The following is a 22385-nucleotide window of genomic DNA, read 5'->3' as shown; positions in this document are numbered from 1 at the left end:
GCCCTAGAGCAGCTGGGTGGGGCTAGGTATCTTACAACCAGTGATCTTACCAAGGGTTACTGGCAGGTGCCCTTGACTCCCAGTGCTAGAGAGAAGTCAGCCTTTGTGACTCCTTTTTGCTGGTATGAGTTCACAAAGATGCCCTTTGGGATGAAGAATGCCCCAGCGACTTTCCAGAGGCTGGTAGATAATATCCTAGCAGAAGCAGGAGGGTTTGCCCTTGCTTACCTGGATGATATTGCCATCTATAGCCATTCCTAGCCAGAGCACCTTCAGCATGTCAGGGAGGTGCTGGGTAGACTACAGTGGGCAGGGATGACTATTTAGTCGAGTAAATGTCAGGTGGGTATGGCAGAGGTCTCCTACCTAGGACATAGAGTGGGGAGTGGTAAGATAAGGCCAGAACCTGCCAAAGTGGAAGCCATTCAGGCATGGCCTGCACCTGTTACTAAAAAAGCAGGTGAGGGCATTCTTAGGGACAGCAGGGTACTACAGAATGTTCGTCCTTAGTTATAGTACTACAGCTACTCCCCTGAGAAGGAAGAACAGGCCAGATAAGGTAGTGTGGACCCCAACATGTGAGCAGGCATTCCAGAAGCTTAAAGAAGCTTTGGGAGGACCCCCTGTGTTAACCAGTCCAGATTACAGCAAATAATTTGTTGTGCAGGTGGATGCTTCAAAACATGTGGTGGGGACTGTACTTAGCCAAATTTCTTCAGAGGGGGAAGAGCACCCAGTGGTTTATCTCAGTCCTAGGGTCCAACGCAGGGAGGAATGCTATGCAAATAAATAGAACAAAGGCACAGCAAATCCAGCTGAAATGTTTCAATTCTTTAATCACACGAACCACAGAAGGTAAACTCCAAACATAAAATAATCCTGCAACAATTATCCTTTATGTTTTCGTCAGCTAACTTCATCAGAATGAAGTAACCATATCAAATCCATCCTATATATACGTGTGTAATTTGATTTACTCCAATCAAATCTTCCAACCCATTAAGTACACTTAATTGAATCAATAAATAGTGTAAACAGCATAAATATGGAAGAAAAGGCTTCTATTGTAAAATTTCATGTTACTAAAATCACAAATAGTAGGTGGTACATGTAAAATGAATAGTACATATAAAACATATGAATAAGTTATATAAATAGCATATACAAATGTTGAATAATATATAACTTAAAATAGATACAAATTTCTTTAAAAAGCTTCTGAATACTGTGATGAATAAGAATTTATACAATGGCACCATCTTGTGGTGATAATTCATAAAATTAATATAAAAGGTACAATTGATTTTTAGAATACGGATAACTGTTTTTTCATTCATACACCTATTTTAATAATGAATATATTCAACGTTCAACATAAAATAAAGTGTTAAATTTTTTAAAAAAAATATTATGTTATAATTTTGCAGATCTTAATTTCAAAACAGGTTTTAAAGAAACCATTTCATTTAGTCCAGGGGAGCTACTGGCATCTAATATTATTTGCCAGTATAACTCTTTGTATTCCAACAAATGAACAAAATGAATGCTATGCAGCTGTAGAAAAGGAATGTCTAGCTATAGTGTGAGCATTGCAGAAACTTCAGCCTTATCTGTAGGGAATAAAATTCACTGTAATGACAGATCACAACCCTCTAATATGGTTAAATAGAACCAGCCAGCAAAATGCCAAGTTGCTAAGATGGAGCCTGGGGTTGCAAGCATATGATATGTCAGTGCAGCACCATAGTGGGAGTAGCAATGCCAAAGCAGATGAGCTCTCAAGCAGGGAATGGAATGAGGTACACTCAGATACACCTAACCCTCTCAAGCGGCGTTTATCAAGGGTCACTTGAAAAACTAGCTTGAGTTCTCCAGGGGGGAGAGATGTGAAGACTGGTGGAGAAGGGTGAAGTTTGCCAGCCTAATCAAATAGAATTTGATACATAATTATGGCATTTGTAAATATAAATGTAAAATACAGGCTTGTGTCTTAAATGTAAAGAAATGCTGTTTCAGCAATGTGGCAACATTGCCATCTGCTGTAAGGTAAACTAAGTCAAGCATTTTTTATTGGTCCTTTGAAATTAAAATGACTTTATGTATATTCCGTTGAAGTTAGAATTTGGAGTTGAGTCTTGTGTAAGCATCCTGCCTATTGTTTTAAGGCTAAAGTTAATGACCAGAACTTACATGTGGAATGTCCTTTATTGCTCTGAGTGTAAAAAGAATGTAAATGCAGTTCTGTGTGGCCTGGGAACCAGGCAAGTGTAAACAAATGATGTAAGGTTTTACCAGAACTCCAGTTTCAATATAAACAGTGAGAACCAGAGATTATTGAGCCTTTTTGTCTTGATATTCAACCTCAGCACTGCTTGTCGTCTTAAGTAAGTTATTTTAGAAGTATGTTTTCTTGTAAAAATAGCTAGGGCTATAACGATTAGACTAAGTGTTTTTCTGTTATGTCTGAACTGTACTACGGAATTATTTTAAGTTTCTGTGTAATCTCTGAACTGTTGAATAGCACTGTGGTATAGTACTATTGTCTTGTGTTTTCAGTATTTATTATTAAATATTTTTAAACCCTTTTCAACTGTGGCTGGTTTATGTAGAGATAAGTAAGCTCTAGAGTACATTCCATGCTTATAAGTGATCCTGTAATAATCCCTTCCAAAGCCTTAAGATTGCTTATGTTGCACTACTATTAGATAATAATATTTCACAGTAATAACTGGACACCCTTTTAAGGGCCTTTGAGTAGCTGATAATTATTAGCTGGTGGTGGTAATGATTACTACCATATAGTCTGGGTATACGGGCACAGCTGGAGAATCTGTGTCCGACTTTCCCAGGAGTGTCTGTGAAGTTATATACATATTTATCTCAAAGTGTGTGTGTGTGTGTGTGTGTGTGTGTGTGTGTCAGCTACTTGGGCAGGGATATGAAGCACTGGTTGGACAGAGAGGGTACTGGAGGGTTTAGCTTGCCAGCTAGGCTAAGATCTGGACCCTATAGGTGTGCCAGTGTGAAATCTTATTGGGGACCTGGGGAGCAAGGGAGTGACCAGCCCCGGACTGACTGTGATCTCTGTGTGCTCTTAAGGGAAATTGTACTTTACTGTGAGTATTTGTTATCCTTTTCTCTTATATAAGATGCCCTCTCTGGTGATAGTAGTGAGGATTGATGCTCCTTGATTGCTGGGCCAGGGCACGGGTGTCACAACCTATAGAAGGCTTTGTGATTGTTTTTAGTGTCGCAATCCTGCCTTCATAGCTGGCTTTAGAGGATTTGATGAGGGATCTCACTTTATGCTGAAACTAATAAGGGAGCTTTTCCAGTCTTGGGACTCCACCTTTTTCTGAAACAGATTCTTCCTTCAGTTGTAGAATTTATTAATGGCAGGGGACCACCAGATTGGCTTCCTTTTTTGGAGGAGAGCGTCTTGGTTCTGTTGGGTATGACTAATTCCATGCATTTGTGTACATGTTCGTACAGTGCATTGGTGTATGATTCGGCAGTCATGCAGCTATTTTCCATTGGCATGGGTGCTGTGAAGTTAGCCACCTCTGTTTTTAGGAGTCCAAAGTCAGCTTTGGAGAAGTTTTTCAAGTTGGTTACTTTTGTGGGAGGTGTGAGTGAGATGTGGATTTGCATGGTGATTAGTTTATGGTCAGATCTGACCAGTGAGGGATTGACTATTGGTGTAGGGCAATGGTCACCTATGTTAGCAATAATCAGGTCAAGGATGTTGCTTTCTGTAGTGGGGGTCAGAATGAGCTGGTCCAGGGCATTGGAATTGATGAATTCCAGGAAGCGTAGACCAGTTATTGGTGTTTGAGTAGTTTTCCCAGTTGATGGAGGGGTAGTTGAAGTCTCCTAGTAAGAGAGTGTTGGATTAGATCTTGATAGATTTCAGGGTGCTTAGGAATGTGGAGTGAGAATCTAGGGACATGGTTGGGGACCTATAGCAGGCTATGACATGGATCGCCAACTTACCCAATGTTAGTTGTACCTAAAGTATCTCAGATGAGTTATGCTAGGCTACTAGTCTGGAAGTGTGCATATCCTTTATGAATATGGAGACACCACCGCCTTTGGAGCTTTGGTCCATGTTTCAGGGCTGAACGGTGTGGAATGAGTTATAGCCTGGTAGCGCAAGGGTACTTTCTGCCGCTTTAAACCAGGTCTCTGTTACAGCACAAATGTTGATGTTCTCCATTGGTGGTGGTTTTCCGGGTTTTGTTTAACAGGAAAAATGGAGCCAACTCTGTTACTAATAGCAGATGCTACTTCCCAGAGATGGGCACAGCATTCTGACACAACAGGGAAACCTTCCGTGTTCCTTCTTCCAGGACCAACAGGAGTGGTTCTCCCTTGCCCATTGAGGGGACCCCAACAGCCACTGAGGACATGGCTAACCACCATTCCATAGTGGGTGTGTGTGCTACACCAGAGGAATCCAGGGTAAAATATGAGTGGTCTGAGTTACAACAAATGGCTACAGCAGAGTCACCCATCATCCACCTGCATCTGAGACAAATTGCTAGCCTGCTGTGGTGGCAAAGGCTGTTTGTTCAACTTTCTCGTTTTGTAACTGGAAAAAGCACTGACTGTGGGAGTGACAATCTGTTCCATGGTCAACTGAAAATGGTGCCACTTTCCTGGGGAAAACAAGTAGCAATGCTACTAAAACTACCACCCCGTAAAAGTTATTTATTTATTTTAATAGAAAAACACAGTAAAAAGCATTTTCAAACACTATGGCAGCACCACAGTATTAAAATAAATACAAATTCTCCACAGAAAATAGTTTTGTCAGTTTGATAGCACTACTTTTCAACTGATAGAAGTAAGTGCTCTGTTTAAAAGTACATTACAGTCTTGATACAATCCATTCAAACACAACACTCCTAGCATTAAAATAACTTTCTTGAAGAGGAAAGTAATAAAACATCAGTAAAAAATAAAAAAAATGCAAGTTTTTTTTTCCCTAAAGGGAATTTATCTGCCCAGCTAAGGAAAGCACAAGCCGACCATCGATCCTCAAAGGCTTTAGAATAGTGTGCTCTTTGGCAGCAGTACAGCTCTGAAGAGTTTTGTGCCAAGTTTTCCTTTTAATCAGTTCAGCTTGAGCTGCTTGACAGTTTTGGTGCATGAAATGTGCCCTGAAGCTTTGGAAGCTGTCCGGCTATAATCCTAGGCAGGAAATAGCACATATGGCTAAGACACTGTTGCAATGATCAATGTGAAGAACATCACTACTGTCGCACTCTAGCTGGCACAAACTGACTTCTAGTTATGGCAAGAGCATCTCTCGCTTGCTTGCAATACAAACTACTATATCTAATGTAGTCAGTCTCACTAATTTTAAAATCTTACTGATATCTTCTAAGGTCTTTCAATCAAGATACCACTTCACATGTACATCCATCCTTCAGTTTAACTACTGCAGAGAGAGCCCTTTGTAAAAGTTTCTCTGCAACTTGCAATATGATGACAAAACATGTGAGCAATGTAGACAGCTATTCTTTATTCTGAAAGAATATTTATACAACACTTGAAATCAGAAAATTAGAATAAATGCTATGGGGTCAATGGCTAAAATCCACTTCAGTACAACATAATACCATTTTCACTGACACATATGAACGTCAGTTAGAAACTCAAAAGATTGTTATGAATAACAATAAGGATTCAGAGAATTTATCTCCAGCCCTGCTAATTGCCCAACATGGGTTGATTAATTAGCACAACGGAGAGAAATTCCATTTCAGAAAGACCTCATTACAAGCACATTACCATGGCTCTGAATTGAACACTGTATTGTCAGATCTGTCTGTGCTAGTGGCCTCACTAGCAGCTCATGAATCTCATTAGCAAAGGCACCCCCAACAAAATGAAAACACACACACACACACACACACACACACACACACACACACACACACACACACACACACACACACACCTGGCCATTCTCATACATACACCCCCCTTCATCTACTCATTCATAAACAAGCCTCCTCATTGTTTGCACTGACAGAAATACTCACTCATGCACCCGCATGTGTGCTCCAAAGTTCAAATGCATCTGGGTTCAAAATCTCTTGTCTAGCATACTGTGACCATCTATGCAAACATACAGAAATACACAGACTCACACACACACTTGCAGACATTCCCATATATACACCCCCCATGTCCACTCATTGACAAATAAGCCACCCACACTAGCAAAGACTCACAGAAATACTCACCCATACACCTGCATGCATGCTCAACATTCAGACTCATCATAGCTAATGTACTGTGACTACCCAGGCAAACAGACAGGCAGACAGATACATACACACACACACAAAATCACAACTAGACTCATGATTCCTTTCCTGGTCTCCCCTAGTGAGATCACCTAGGCAGACATATACTCACTCAAATGCACACATTCATGCAGCCTCATTCATGCCCCTACAGATACACACACACACACCTACTCACAGTGACCCCCCCCCACACACACACACACTGACAGTGACACATCCTCCACCCCCAATAGCTTTGCTGAACTTACCTTTAATGCAAGTACTTCCATAGGAGTGAATGGGTGACTGACGTCTTTTGATTGCATTTACCTTTTCCTCCTAGAGTAAAGATTTATGCAACTGAGTGATTCTCTGAATTGCCCAACTGAGTAAATTAGGAGCTGCAGACATTTCTGGAGGATAGCACATAGCTAATTAGCATTACTCTTTCCTCCTGACTATTGCATTAGCATGTGTCCACCCATGAAACTGGTCTCCATGCTGATGCTCCTGCAAGGTTAAAACCTCAGTGGTAGAGTGGTCTTTGAACTGAAAAGTTTTACAATATTGTGGAAACCTTCTGAGGTAAAGCTTCCACATCATGCTAAGCCTTTTGGAAATTCAGGGTAGACCAAATATTTTGTATGTTATATGTTGCATAATTATATGTACTTCTATCAATGTTAGCTGACAGTTTCATGCATTAAGAATCTCATATAGATTCATAGGTTAGTACAAGGCTAACTGCCCTTGGGAGCCATTGTAAGCCTAGCCAATTATCCCTTGTGAGACTCAAACCCTGCACCTTGTGTTTGCAAGGCAAACACCTTAACCATTAGATGACCCTCCCAAATTAAATGAACTTGCCTCAAATGCAAGTACTTCATATGAGTGAATGGGTCACTGACGTCTTTTGATTGCATTCACTTTTTCCTCCTAGAGTAAAGATTTATGCAAATGAGTGATTCTCTGAATTGCCCGACTGAGTAAATTGGGAGCTGCAGACATTTCTGGAGGACAGCACATAGCTAATTAGCATTACTCTTTCCTCCTGACTATTGCATTAGCAAGTGTCCACACATGAAACTCATTATATGAAAACATTTCTGACATTTTGTGTCCAAAAAGTGATTGGTGTATCTGCTTTATATATTAGCACATAATATATGTGCTGCTAATATTTTTATGTAGATTCTGTTCAACACACATGGCACATCGTGTCTGAAGTTTCTGTAACCCTGCCAAAAAACAATCAGAAGTCTGGTTGCTGAAATACTGATCCCCTGCTGCAATCACCTCCGAATCACTCAAAAATTGCCACTCTTTCCAACTCGTTTTAAGATTTAAAAACTTTAAATAGTCAGATGGAGCAAGGTCTGGTGAGTAGGGTGGATGGTCTATGCACTTAACCCCCAATTTCGTCAAAACATCCATTGTTTTGTCAGCCTTGTGAAAAGGTGCATTGTCTTGCAAAAAGAGAACTCCTTTCTGCAGCTTCCCTTTTCTCTTTATCTTTCAATGCCTCCTTTAATCAGCACACCAAGTTACAGTAATATTCTGCATTAACTGTTTGGGCCCTTGGAAGAAAGTTAGTCATTACAGCACTGTGGCCATGACTTTTCCTGCTGACTTTTGGGTCTTGAACATCTTTGGACTTGGTGAATCTGATTGCCTCCATTGTATGGACTGTTGTTTTTTCTCAGGATCATAGTTGTGCAACTATGTTTTGTCAACAATAATTAGTCATTCCAAAAAGTTGGCACCAGCTCAATGAAAATGCCACAAAATCCCAACTTGGAAGTGTCTACTTAATGTCTTTTCTCGTCGGCATTCAAACATTTTGGCACCACTTGGCTGACAGCTTCTGCATACCCAGCTGCTAATGGATTATAAACCCAGCAAATTCCCTGGATATCTCTAGTGTCTCAACAATTCCTTTAACTAATATTCCCCAATCTGCTAAAATCAGGTCATGGACATGGTAAACAATTTCAGGAGTTTACACCGTTGAAGGCCTCCCAGACCTTGCTGCATCTTCGGTCTTGAAATCTCCATGCTGGAAGTTTGCACACCACTTCTTCACAGTTGAGCAGGAAGGGCACTTGTCACTCAATATTTGCATTATTATACATTCATGGATTTACTTTGGAGTTTTCTTCTATAGGAATAGGAACTTCATGATGGCTAGGAGTTCAACACTTGAAAGTTCCACACTTTTTGTTTACATGGTTCAATCAATGATCTGAAACAATGTTAAAACATAATGCTACAATTCTGCAAATTGTCACTTTATGAGATGAAATAACCCTTTTGTCAACTACAGAGGAAAAATAATGTTCAAATTAGAAAGCTGGTTGGGCTTAGAGCTTTTCAGCACCCCCTCATAGGTTTATGGCTGAAAAGGGTCTTTGCATAAGTACCTCTATCTGATTAACATATACTTAAATAAAGCAGTTCATGGGTATGGGGCAGCTCATGCAAACAGTCGGTGCAAGGTAAAAAAAACACTGTAGGATATACACACACACTCAGATAATATACATATGTGAGGTTTTTAGCCACAGCTGGATATGACATATAAACACTGCTGCCTTGGGCTATAACCAGCACCAGAAACACTCAAATACACTTCACACTGAACAGCTGAACAGCTGAGTTATGAACAATGGCTTTTCATGAATTTACTCATCTCACTCACAGCCTAGATCCTTTCAGTGCTATCATACCAAAATCAGAAGTGCCTTGCCCAAAACCACTTTATACACACACACACACACACACACACACACACACACACACACACACACACACACACACACACACATACACACACACACACACACACACACACACACACACATGCACACACACACAACTATGGAAATGTGGAGGATCACTAGTTCTCTTCTAACAGATCTTGTTGATGTCAGTGGAAGCAGGTGCAGCTGGCATAAATCAATACAGACACCAGCTCAGCATAGAGGCTGAACACAGACGCCATCCCAGCTGAGAAATGAATTGGAGAATCAAGCTTAATACATTAGGGTGCATGACACATTCATTTTCTACAGCTTATGGTACAGTAAAAAGAGTATCAGATATGTACCTGGGGGCACATTACAGCAACACCATGCATTTTACAGTACAGTAGCCACAGTACAGTTCCACACTAAATATTCAAGAGAACATCCAGGTATGCATCTACTGGAATCAGCACAACAGCGCTGTGCTTCTTACAGTATAACAACTCATTATGCCTCAGGAGACTGCCCAGCACTTCAGTTTCTACTGTTAATTTGTACACAACAGTAGCTCTGTGCATTGTAGAGTATAAGAACACATTAAGGAGAATGTCAAGCTCTCCATTTAGTGTGTACTGCAACTCCAGTTATTTTACAATGCAGTAGCACACAAGGTCAGGGTAACCAGCCTTAACTTACTATAGGACACATATATAACAGCAGCATTATGAATCCTAGGAGGCGATAGCACAATAAGCCTTAGGGAAGTGTCTGGCTCTTCAGTTCTTACAGTTAATGTACAGAGTATAGCAGGCCTGTGTACTCTACAGAAGAATGACATACAAGGTTTGGGGAGTTCTATCTTAACACACCACAGGCCAAGGATTACATCACATTATAAATCATATGATATAACAACACAGTAAGCCTTAGAAAAATGTTTTTACAGTTAATGTGTAGAGTACTGCAGCCCTGTGTCCTCTACAGTGCAATGACATTCAAGGTTTGGGGAGATCAGCCTTAGCACACCACAGGACCTGAATACACTACATTATGAATCATATGGGATAACAACTCAGTAAACCTTAGAGAAATGTCCAGCTCTTCAGTTTCAACAGTTATTCTGCAGAGTACAGCAACCCTGATCTTTACGGTGCATTGTGACATAAGGCTTGGGGGAGCCAGCATTACCACACTACAGGACATACAACACAGCAGCAGTTACAATTTGCTTTACAGTGGTACACTGTACTCTCCATGGTACCACATTATGTGCAATGGGAGGGGAGGTCAGTGTTTTGTAGCAACATGCACCTTAGTCCTAGATGGTACATCTACCTAGATGGTGTGTGCCCATTTAGCATAACAGAGGGGTGCACAGATGCATGTTGTTAACACAGACAGGATGGCAGCATGTAGTGAACTACTGCAACCCGGCTAATAAGCAGGAATGCTTAGAATAACTGAAAAACTTACTGAACTGCATCCTGATCACTACTTTCTGCATGCTAGCTGCTCCTTTACATTTCATTTGAGCTTTATAATCCATTACTGCTGTTACAAAAATATGGAGTTCTACATGTCATTCCTGCTGCTGTCATCCATGCATTATGCTGGCATACTTATGCAACTAAGGTGTTATCACAGTAGCAGCTGCTTTATATAGATGATATGATGGTATCCTAATTTAACTTTGTGTGCAGAAATGTCTGGTGAGTGTGTGTGTGTGTGTGTGTGTGTGTGTGTGTGTGTGTGTGTGTGCACGTGCGTGCGTGCGTGCGTGCGTGTGTGTGTGTGTGTTTATGTGTGTGTAATTGTATGTATTTGCCTATATGTGTTGGAGGGGTGAATCATGTACAGAATGCTAACACTGTACCACTGCTGGAACTATAAGCTATGCTTACATATGAATGCACATGACTCACTGTTAAGGCACCTATCAAACCTTGTTGTACCATAGTTTTCTTAGACAGTCATAGTGTACAGTTGTCTAGTGCAGATGCACTGTTACTCATTTCTATTGCACAACAAACTCCTTGGTACAGGTTAAAAAAATCACATCTGAAGTAACAGTGCTCACTTCTTTCTGAATCAGATGCTGGCCCTTTCTCTGCATTTTACAGGGGTGTGCCACTACATAACACAGACTGTGCCACTGTATCTTACTCTGAAAAACACACAGACTTTGGTCAGCTATGTACTGTTGCTTCACAGTGTATTAACTAAGGCATTACAATCAGATTGTATACAACACGACATTTTAACTCAAGCAACCTATTTGAAGTCATAAAGTATACTTTATTATACATCAAGATTTTTGCCATCTATCTGTCTTTCATAATGGTGACCCTATGTAATAAAAACATAACTCAAACATATTGCTTGCTGACGCCTTCATTTTTAATGTGACACTTTGGCTAGGATTCATAGATGGGCTCTGCAAAGGATGCAGTTTTCTTAGCTGGGCAGCTTATTAATAACAAGACGTGCATTGCACATTGTATTTGTATCCCTGCAGCCTTGTCATGGCCATTAATTACTGCTGTGCCATACAATATGTGCCTATCAATCCCACCCTGTCTTATGTTAACTAAGAACAATGACAAAACATAGTTTCTATTATAGGTTGTGTGGACAGCCTAAAAATAACATTCTAAAATAACTTTACACTCATAAACGATTTCTCACAAAGAAGTAGAGTGCACTGTTAAATTAAATATTTAATAAAATGTATATTTTTTACTTGGGTCAATACATGTTCACTTTTCTTGATGTGTTCGTATTAGGACAATGTGCACTCACCGAGTATCATACCTGAAAGAGATGAAATAAAACAGTATTGGAAACAGTAACAGGACTCTGGGCATAAATATAGTCAGTTAAGTCAGTTGCTATCTGCTTAGTCAACTGTTTATTTGTTCATTTGTTTACTGCTTAGGAGGTCTAACTTGACACCATGTACCTTTTTTGGAGAACTAAAGTCTGTTGTTAATCAAACATCAAATGAAAATGCACTTCACGAATAAGCATTATAGTATAAGAAAGTGGAAAAAAAGTACCTCTACCAGGAAGAACAGGTTACAGTGGTAAGATATCATTTAATATTTTGAGCTAAATGCTGAATATTATCTTGTTCTGTAATGTTGAATATCACAGTGTACAAAGATGAAGATCCAACTTACTTTGCAGTGAGCTATCTATGTATACTATTCTTATGCTTAGAGGATTTAACCTAACCTGTTCTATAGAGCAACATTTAAATATATACAGATTAGTTGCACACACATTAATAATTTGATAAGGATAATTTCCCTTAGACTCATTTCAGGTGTCCTCCATTAAACCATTTAAAACATATGCTGTTTCAACAACAGCATTGTTGCCTTACAGCAAGAGGTTCTCCGGTTTGATTCTCAGCTGGGGTGCCTTCTGTGCGGAGTTTGCATGTCCTCCCTGTGTTCATGTGGGTTTCCTGTGGGTTCTCTGGTTTCTGCCTACATTACAAAGACATGCATCTGGAGCATTTCTCCCCGGGGCTCTGCTGAAAATTGGCTTTGTTCCAAGTTGGGCTTTCCTGGTAAACAAAGGTTAAATAAAAACATAAAATATGTATTGTACGGAGTAGTTTACCAAAGCTACATCAGTAATAATTCATTTTCCAATAGCTGCTTTATTTTATGCAGGTTGTAAGGAAGTGAAAACCTAAGCTAAAAGCAGCAGAAGTAAGGCAGAGAACCTATCTTGGACAGAGTACCAGTCCATCATGGGATACAAAAATGTTCATGTTCACAAAGACACACAGATATAGAACACTGGGCAAATGCCAAGTCAACCTATCAGTGGGTTTTTGGTATATGGGAAAAAATGGAGACCCCATTAAAATCTCCTATTACCAGTAGTATGATTTGTTGATTTCATGCAGAAAGCAACCTGTAATATTTAATATAACATTGGCTCTGTTATAACAACAGCTTAGGTTATCCAAGTGTACATGCCTCACGTCCATACAGGTTTCCCTGAGTCTGGGCACCAACTATAAGTTTGAAAGGTATGGTTCTATGGAAATATTGGTTCTAGCTGTTATATTGTAGGAATGATTCTGTTGAAATATATTAGAACTAGCTTACACAAATTTTGGAAACTACAACAATAAAATAAAATATAATGACAGAAAAAGTTACTTGACTTACTCTGATCTTCCGTGGCAGATGACAATGCTAGAAGGAAGTCGACTTCTGCCAGTGACAAACCTCAAGAAACGACTGCGATCCTCTGAAAGAAAAACAAAATTGGGTGAGTTTTCAGTTAGCAAGTAAATAAGTACTAAGTCATAGTCCACAGACTAGTCAAACATCTTACACATCTATCCAAGAGGCACCACATCATAAAATGTGAGGGTCAGACGTAAATTAGAGTACTTTACATTACAATACCGAGACAGAAGGGTTGAACACATAGAAATCAATCTTCATCAGTAGCTGACAAACAAATAGCATGAATTAAGATTTAAATAAGCAACGTTCATGCTCCTTCTAGAATACTTTAAACAGAAAAAAGATGAGGTCCTCTGTCTGTTTTTATTTCTTTGTATCCTAATGTGAGAGTGGTGCTGCCAAAAACACAGAGGGGATTATTTTGTGATATCAGAACTTAGACTAAAGGTAGCAACATGGAGTGCTGGTATGAAACATTGAGTGCTTCATACACCATTATAGTACTAACAGATTTTGACAACAGACAGGCAAGTCAGGCAGTTTGGTCCTTGTTCTAACCTTCATATTATTTTCTTTAAACTCCTTTACTGTCCAAAAGAATTCAAACCATTTCCAGAGTTTGCTATCACTTATCTTCTTCAATTACTTAACACTGTTACAATGTCAGTATTTCCAAAAAGTTGATTTATTTATTGACATTTGATTACTGGGAAAGTCTGACTTGGTAGAAGCCCATTTTCAGCATTGGACCAGGGAGAAAAGCTCTGAATTATTACAAAACATTTTAAGAACAATAATTATATAATCTTCAAAAATAAAGCAAAAACATCTGTGGTTTAAATAATTATAACAAATTAGACATAATATAAAAAATCGTCTACCTCACTGTAGTGTGGGACATAACTTTTTTGTAAAGCACTTCTTCTAGAAAGGTCAATGTGGCAGCAGGCTGCGCAGAGCAAGTCAGACTTCCTTATCCTTAAGAGCAGTCCCTAGCTGATCCAGGGGGGTCTTCATGTGTTTGCTAGCAAACAGAGGGATATAATCTCTTCCTGGAGTCACTGGTCTTCCACAGAACATCTCCCCAGGGAGCCATGCCTGGTGTACTTTCCATGGGAGATGTCAAGGAGGCATCCACCTACGTCCCAAACCATATCAACTGACTTCTGTAAACCTGGAGGAGTTGTGACTCTGAGATCCTTATGGATTGTCCAGCTCTTCATTCTGTCAAGGAAACTAAGTCCAACAACCCTTTAAAGAAACCTCTTTCAGCTGCCTGTATCCACATTTTCATCCTTTTACTCAGTATCTAAAGTTCAAGAGCAAATGCTTGGGAGGCACAGACTAGCCAGTAAGCTCAACGCTTCATCACTTGATTCAAATCTTACATCACCACCACAGGCCGGTATAAATCCTGCAATACTCTACCTCTATACTGAGCCACTGACTGTTGTCCTTATACTCTCTACCCCATTATTGAACATACCCCAAAATACTTGAACGTCCTCCAGTTAAGGTAACTGTTCCCCTCTGCTTTGCAGAAAGTAATACACTCCTTTCAGGGAGACACCCATAAATTCTGAAGTAGAGGTCCTGCTTTTCATCTTATCTGCTTCACACTCAGTGGACAACCACTTCAAGGCATGCAGGAGGACACAGTCACTTCAGACCAAGAGGACAACTGCAGACAAAGATGCTGCCCTCATGTTTCCAAACTGGATACTGGCCAATACCAACTCTGCCGTAATATTCTGTTCTAGAAAATCTCCAACAGGTTTCTCAAATGTGCATAACAGACTTTTACTGGCTATGGTGCTATGGTGCCATGTTTATGTGAAATGACTATACTTCCTTACTTGTCTCTTATGTGTTGTAGAAAATGCACTTTTCTATTTTTTTAATCAATATTGAGCTTTACTTTTACAAGGTGTATGCATTTGTTGGAACTTTTCTTTTTGGGGCACTGCTGAAAAGGGGTTTAATTTTTGGCTCAGTCATCCTAGCCTTCGCTAACAAACATACATGCATACAATTGTCAGCCAAGATATTCACTATGCCCCTTGTGTCAAAAAAAGTTCTAAGTATTAGCAGGCAACACGAGTCTCACATTTAGCTCAAAAAATCACTTCCCTGGTGTTGGGGGATCAAGTATTCTAATTACTTCCAGTAACATACAGCATTAGGTAGGTCCGCTTCTGTAAGGCTTTCTTAGGATATTTGACTGACCATTCCTTTCCTAGGAAGGGCCCTTTCTGAGGTGCTGGGAGTGCTTTCCCTATAGTAAAGCAGTCTTTTGTCATGCTTCTCCACTCACATGTGAATGGTAGAAGGAGAAGTTGTAATGTAAGAATGGCTACAAGGTAAAACATCCCTGATATAGTCCTTATTAAGGTGAACATAGTGATGGCTAGGATTGAGAACAAAGCAGTGAGAAGGGTAACTATGTTTGCATGTCCACAGTTGCAGAGTGTAACTAAAAGGATATTTGGCATCAGACTGCTAAAGAACGGGTTAAGGAGATAGGAAATGCCCTTCACAAAACCAAACTGATAGCAAATGATTGGGGTCTCAACCATGCAGGTACCGATTTCTGCATAAATGAATTCTGCTATGATACATTCTATGGCTTTACATATATGGCTAGTGAGGCTGATGGACCTATACGTACATGGGGCTGTAGTGCCCTTCTGTAGGGAAGTCCCACTCAAAATGTGTTGTTGAGTAGAAATTTGATAAAAAAAATGTGTGTTGGAGTGGGAAGAGGGATGGAATTGCTCAGTGTTGGAAAATATTTAGGAAGCCAGTATAGAATTCATGTGACTAAAATGTGTGATACCTTAAACGTCTTGCATCAGAGGCCTCATGGGATATATGCAAATCAACCTTTAAGGATATCAGGTGTTTCAGCTAAATGGCAATTCTGAATGTCCATGACTTTTTCTTTTACTTTCATTTTTTACATCTATTTATTGACAATTTCAGGCCATTAAAGCCAAACCCCTCTAGCTGTGGACATGCATGTTTCTGCCTTCTTATGACATCATCAGCACAGCATAAAAGGAATGAGCATTGAGCAGCATGACCCTCAGATTGCATTTATTTATAGCTGTTACAGTGTTAATTTGGTCTTTGGAACACCGCCTACAAAGGCACTGTAGGGGTGGCAAGAGCCTTAGCCAGTACCCTAAAACCCAGGGGTGACAGATGCAGGCCATCTTTGGCAAAGCACTGAGGTCTGTCAATCATGTCATCCCAAGCAGACAGATACTGGATCCCTTTAGAATGACACAAGAAACTTAGCCAATTGTTGAAGTCAATCATTTTTTGTTTGTACTGTGGTATCATTCTGGGTGGTGGTAGAATAATGCTCAGGGCTAGTGTCATATCTGCCTGGGCCACATAATCCAAGTGCTCCACTATGTCTTTTTTCATGTAGTCCAGGGAGGTGCATCTCAGGTCATTCACACCTACATGGACAGTGACAGAGTCATACTGGCACTTGTTATGGAGTGACCTGAGTGCGTGTGTTATGTGTCGGATTCTAACATCTGATAGACAGCTGACAGTTACATTCTCCTTATTCAACCTAGTGAGTGGGACATCTGTGTGCCTCACTATTGAGTCACCTATGATTAGTGTACTGGGCAAGGTGTTTATCCTTAGAGGCTTAGGTTGAGGGGCACACTGTGGAGGTGAACTATGTGTCCTGTGGTTTGTGCTGTGTTGTGATGGTCGAGTGCGTTTCTATCTTGGAGGTCTCTGCTGTTTGGGCAAATTTCTATTGAGTGCCTCCACGAAGGTGGGTGTGTGGTTTGTGTTTTTATGTGAGAGCTATGATAGTCGGTGTTCTGGAGGGCTATGTGTTCCATGTAGTGTGGTACAGGTGTTGAACTTCTCCTCTTGACCAGCTAGTCCAGCCTTGGCTGGAGAGTGCATAGCTTCCAATTTGGTGATATAAGTGCATCTCTCACAAGTCTGAGTGTTGGGAGGTAAGAGGAGAGGGATGTCTGTGTATATGAGGCAGTTGCTACACTGCCTCAGAATGCCCAAGTCCACAAGGTTACTAGGAGAAAGCACAGGGAACTGCCCTTTAATCATGCCAGGTGGGGTGGTCATAACTACTAAGTATTGGAGCTATTTCCATGAAGAACGACTAGTGCTGATGGCTCTTTGGTGTGCTGTAATAATTGCTACAAAAACCTGTTGAAGTGCAAAGGAATTAGGCTATTTGAAGTGCAAGATCATTATACACTTTTTGTGGAAATATATAGGGAGATCAACAGAAATGTCAGGTCAGTATTTCCTTAGTACTGCAAAGATGTAGACTTGTGTAATGTTAGTGTAATGTTTCTAATTTATATATATATTTTTTATAATTCTTTGAAACTCCAAAGTCTCTGTGTATTTATAATATGTACTCACAAATCCTGTGCAGTTGTTAAACTAGTGTTGCACTCTGTTATATATTATTGTTTTATTTGATGTTGGAACTTTTCTCCTTGGGTCCCTGCTAAAAAGTTTTTATTTATTTTTTTGTAAAACCCAGTCAAACTGTCCCAGTAAACAAAAAGAAAACAAACAGACAAATAAATGTGTATGAGTCTGACTCCATGTGGCAAAGTGATAAGTCTCGGACTGTGGTTCTGATGACCTAGACTTTGTTGCAACCTGGGCACATTTAGACCCAGTCGGGGAAGGAGGGGAGGGTGAGCAGCCTGTACCAAATGTCCTCTCCTGATGCAAAACTCAGCCTAGTTCACTATAATGCTGATAACCATCAAATGATAGATGCTTAGCATCTGCATATAGGCCAGGGAGAAGTGCATGACTCTGCCAAGATGCAGTAGCTCTTAACATGTATGTATTGTAGTATACATATGAGCGAGAATGAAAATCAGCCTGTTACTTCATTTAGGCACACATCAGTTGTCATGGATACAGTTATATGCATCAGAAAAAAATGTGATCCAGCAATGGATGACTGTCCCCATTTGCTAGGTCTTGCCAACCATTACCCAGGTAAAAGTGTGAGTTGTTGAAAGGCATCCCCCTCCAGAAAGAAGGACCTCCACCAGTAGAGTGATGAGGGGTGCTCACATCAGGAAAACTGGGTCATTTGAGTGTAAAGAAATGCTTTGTTATCAAAGCTGGATATGACCAAGGCTAGTTATTACTTAAAAAAAAAAATCAGAGTGCATGTGGCTGCAAAAGTCAAGGATGGCATCTAAAGACAAATAAGTAGATTCTGAAGCTTTTTCAGTGATGAATTTAATGGACTCATATAGGAAACAGGAACCATACAGTAAAATATTTGCTCATTACCTAATAAAGCGTTACCAGCCTGGCTGGACCATGTATGTTATATAGGCAATATGCATTTAGAGTAAAAAGAGTAACTATGACATTTACTTGTTTATTTAATCAGACAGGCTTATCAAAGTCTAATTCCCACTGAAGAGTACATCCTTCAAATTTAAGAACGTAAGAGGGAAAGGGAATTATTAATAGGTTCTTAGATTAGTACTAAAATCTAGTTCAGTGGCTTCAAGAAGGTTGACCACAGTAATTTTACAAATAACTGTAATTATTTAATTATTTTTTAGCTGCAGGAAAGGACTAACAATGTTTTATGAAAACTGCATTCTTATTTCAAGAGGTGAGAGGTGTTTAGTGATGAACCTATTACTTTTAACACTGCCATTTATCCAGTTGTTAAGTGTAATTGTATTTGCACATGTTAGCTATCCTGTATGTTCATTTCATATAGAGAGTCCCAAATCTTTCATGTCTAAGAATGTAATCCATGGGCCACTTCTCAGCTTGCAAGCCCATCTATCAACTTAGCAAGGAATCTCTTTTTGAACATTATATTTTGGAAGGAACATACATAAAGTGGCATTGTACACAGAGGTGGGTTGAACAAATAAGATGCAAAGGGAAATGGCAACATCACTAAATTAGAGGAGAAATTTCCATCTGTAAATGTACCCGAGTCCCTTAATCACAGTCTCTAGCTTACATGGTCATTCACATGCCAGTATCATATGTAATTTAGCAATAATTTACAACTGGTGTGGTAATGTAGGATTCACACATGGATGGCATAATTTCCCAAGCAATAAAACAAAGTTATCCATGGGTAGACTCTGAATAGAAAGAAGAAAAGGGGGTCCAAATGGAGAGATAAAATCAGCAAGAAATGGAGAGCAGTATTGCTGGAACTGAATTAATCGTCAGTTCTTGCTGAGTACTTTCATGTGGTGGACCCTGTTTTCATAAAATATCAGCAAGACAACACTGATATATAGACTATATCTTATATAGCACATATCATTGAGATAGGTAAGTTAAAAAAAAAATAGCTGGGTGCTCTGATCCCAGGATACAAAAGTGCCCAATCCTGGTGTACGCACTGATGCCAGGACTGGAAAAAAAGGCAGTTCAGGATACTCAGGACATGAAAACATTCCTCCAACAGGGTTACTGCATAAATTCATGTGCTATAAGAGAAATAAATAGAATAAGACTAATATGCAGCTAAACTAGTAACATATAAAGTGTTCTCACAAAAAAGTAAAGTAACAAGGGAAAGAATGTTACCATGGTAACACTGAAGAGAGAAACTATAAAGCAACTAAGACAAGAAATATCACCATTGGAAGAATGCAGAAAAGGGAAGAGATAATCAAATATCCTTAGAATGCTAGATGTGTTAAAATCAACATACAGTATAAAGACAGATCAGGATTTATCATGCACTGTTTCCAATAATAAACTAAAAATATAAGTAAAAGCAAAAAAACTTAGAAGGTATGAAGATAAATATAAAGACAAAGTACAAAATAAGCAGTTGAATGATAACCCAAAAAGGTCTTATAGTGCATTAAGAAGTAAAGCAGAATGAATAGAAACACCACCAAAAAAGGGAAAAAAGTACATTTTGGAGAAGTATTTATGGGACACTGTTGAACATAACAAAGATGCTTACTGGATAGAAGAATTAAATGAAGCAGTAAGGAGCTCTGATGAAGATGATATGAAATGAGATGCAACATTTGCCATCAGTACATCACATAGATCACATCACTGCATAGCTCTTAAACAACTTAACTGGTTAGAACCTCCACAACACACAACTTTCAAACAATTAACATTTGCTAACAGCTTGCTATATCACCTGATAAATGTCCTTCTCTAAGAAACATTCTCCAAGGCTACCCCCAACAGACAACTGGACTCCAAAGACACGTCTTTTTTTTTTTACATCTGCAATCCCTACAATACAATGCTCTGTATTCTAATGTTGTGTCCAAGCTTTAGCATTCCATAACTCTACTCCTGCAACAGTTGGAAGAAGCAAAAATGTTCAAAACACAACTACAGCTCCATATCAAATACACATGGAAATGCTTCTATTCCTCTTCCTGTGGATAAATTACATCTCTTTTTTTCTTTCTCATGTTAGCATCCTACAGATATCACAAACCACAAACATACCCTAATACTACATAAAGTCCTTATTCGTAGTCACCTGTACCCTTCCTACCTATTCCTTAACCTACTATTCCATCAGCCACATAAATCTTACATCCTCAACGTTCCCTAAATATTAACACTTTCAGTGTCTTCTTTTCTCCATTTCCTATTGAACCTAAACTTCCTAAAGATAATTTCATTGCAGCTCACCCTTTTCTGTTCTATCTATGTATCACTAAGAACTCCTGTTATTGTTTTACCACCTCCAGTTTTATACAGCTGACACTCATTTCTAAACATAGATCGTTTCCACCTTCATTACCACATTGATGAATTTATGCATTTTTCTTTTCTTTTCTTTCCTACCCTACCAACACACTATTTTCTTCTTTACTTAAAATAATTTCCCCTCGGTGCTTTTTTTCTGGAACACATCTATCATTTGTAACTCTTGTGTAAAATTGTTGGTGTGACTGTTTACAATAAATTTTAACTGTTGTGACTGGATCTTTTCTCCCCAGGCCTCCACTGAAAGGGGAGTACTTTGTTGTCCATTCAGACTTTGGCAGTAAACAAATGCAAATAAAATAAATAAAATAATAAAATATGTACCTTATCAGGCCAATAGCTTTTGTATCACAAAAGTGATTCCTGCCCCCTCCTCATAATTCAGGTGATAAAAAGCTGGGTTTTAGATGAAGTTTACTGGCAGTTCCTACTAATATGGTAGTCAGTATAGCAATAACCCACGCCTGGGTGTGGGTAATGCGGGATTTACCCATGGTTGGCGTGGTTTGGTCCCGAGGGCAAAGCCCGAGGGCCCAAACAAAGACAACCGTGGGTAAATCCCGCATTACCCACACCCAGGGGTGGGTTATTGCTATTATACTAAGAAAATAAATAATTACTTTTCTTAAATAATGGCATTGTATAATGCCTCTTTGCTGCCCTTCCGCAGCTGTCTGGTATCCGTGGCAGTTCTGATGTACTGCGCATGCCTACGCAGTACATCAGAGCTGTGGCCAAAAGCAATGGAGAAAGCAAGATCTCCATTGCTTTTTACTGTTTCGCTATGTTAAATGGGTTTAACATAGTGAGACAGCTTTAAAATAAGCAACGGAGATGTCCGTTGCTTATTTTAAAGCTGTCTCGCTATGTTAAACCCATTTAACATAGCAAAACAGTAAAAAGCAACGGAGATCTTGCGTTCTCCGTTGCTTTTTTTTTTTTTTTAAACCTGTCTCGCTATGTTAAATGGGTTTAACATAGCGAGACAGCTTTAAAATAAGCAACGGAGAAAGCAAGATCTCCGTTGCTTTTTACACACTGTGTCGCTATGTTAAAGGAGTTTAACATAGCGAGACAGATTTAAAAAAAGCAACGGAGATCTCCGTTGCTTTTTTTAAACCTGTGTCTCTATGTTAAACTCTTTTAACATAGCGAGACAGTGTTTTAAAAGAGACTGATACTAATGGAAAAAGTCCGGGCGACCGGACCTTTTTCCATTAGTATAAGTCGATTTACAACGTGCACGCTGGCCAATCAGCGTGCACGTTTTGGAATATTAATGGGGGGTCATGGTATAATAGCTGTTATCCCACACTTAATACATTTGGTGAAGCAGAATTCTACCTCAGGACACCATTATTTTCTAC

General features: G+C 39.5%; 1 protein-coding gene across 2 annotated transcripts in view; it reads right to left on the bottom strand.

Moving 5' to 3' along the window:
• The window catches only part of LOC122813461 (E3 ubiquitin-protein ligase HECTD3-like), an 833769-nt gene that overhangs the window by 69918 nt on the left and 741466 nt on the right, over nucleotides 1–22385 (bottom strand). The window contains exons 19-20 of one of the 2 annotated variants that reach the window (XM_044085783.1): nucleotides 13231–13312; nucleotides 11843–11854 (exon numbers count right to left, since the gene is read on the bottom strand). In XM_044085783.1, coding sequence (XP_043941718.1) covers nucleotides 11843–11854; nucleotides 13231–13312 — 94 coding nt within the window. The remainder of the gene's footprint in view (nucleotides 1–11842; nucleotides 11855–13230; nucleotides 13313–22385) is intronic. The other variant, XM_044085784.1, reaches the window with a different exon arrangement.

The sequence above is a fragment of the Protopterus annectens genome, chromosome 10.part0 (assembly GCF_019279795.1).
Source record: "Protopterus annectens isolate FY-2018-M chromosome 10.part0, PAN1.0, whole genome shotgun sequence".
Taxonomy (NCBI): Eukaryota; Metazoa; Chordata; order Ceratodontiformes; family Protopteridae; genus Protopterus; species Protopterus annectens.
The sequence above is the reverse complement of the archived record's forward strand: the minus strand, read 5'-3'. Positions and strand labels throughout refer to the sequence as shown.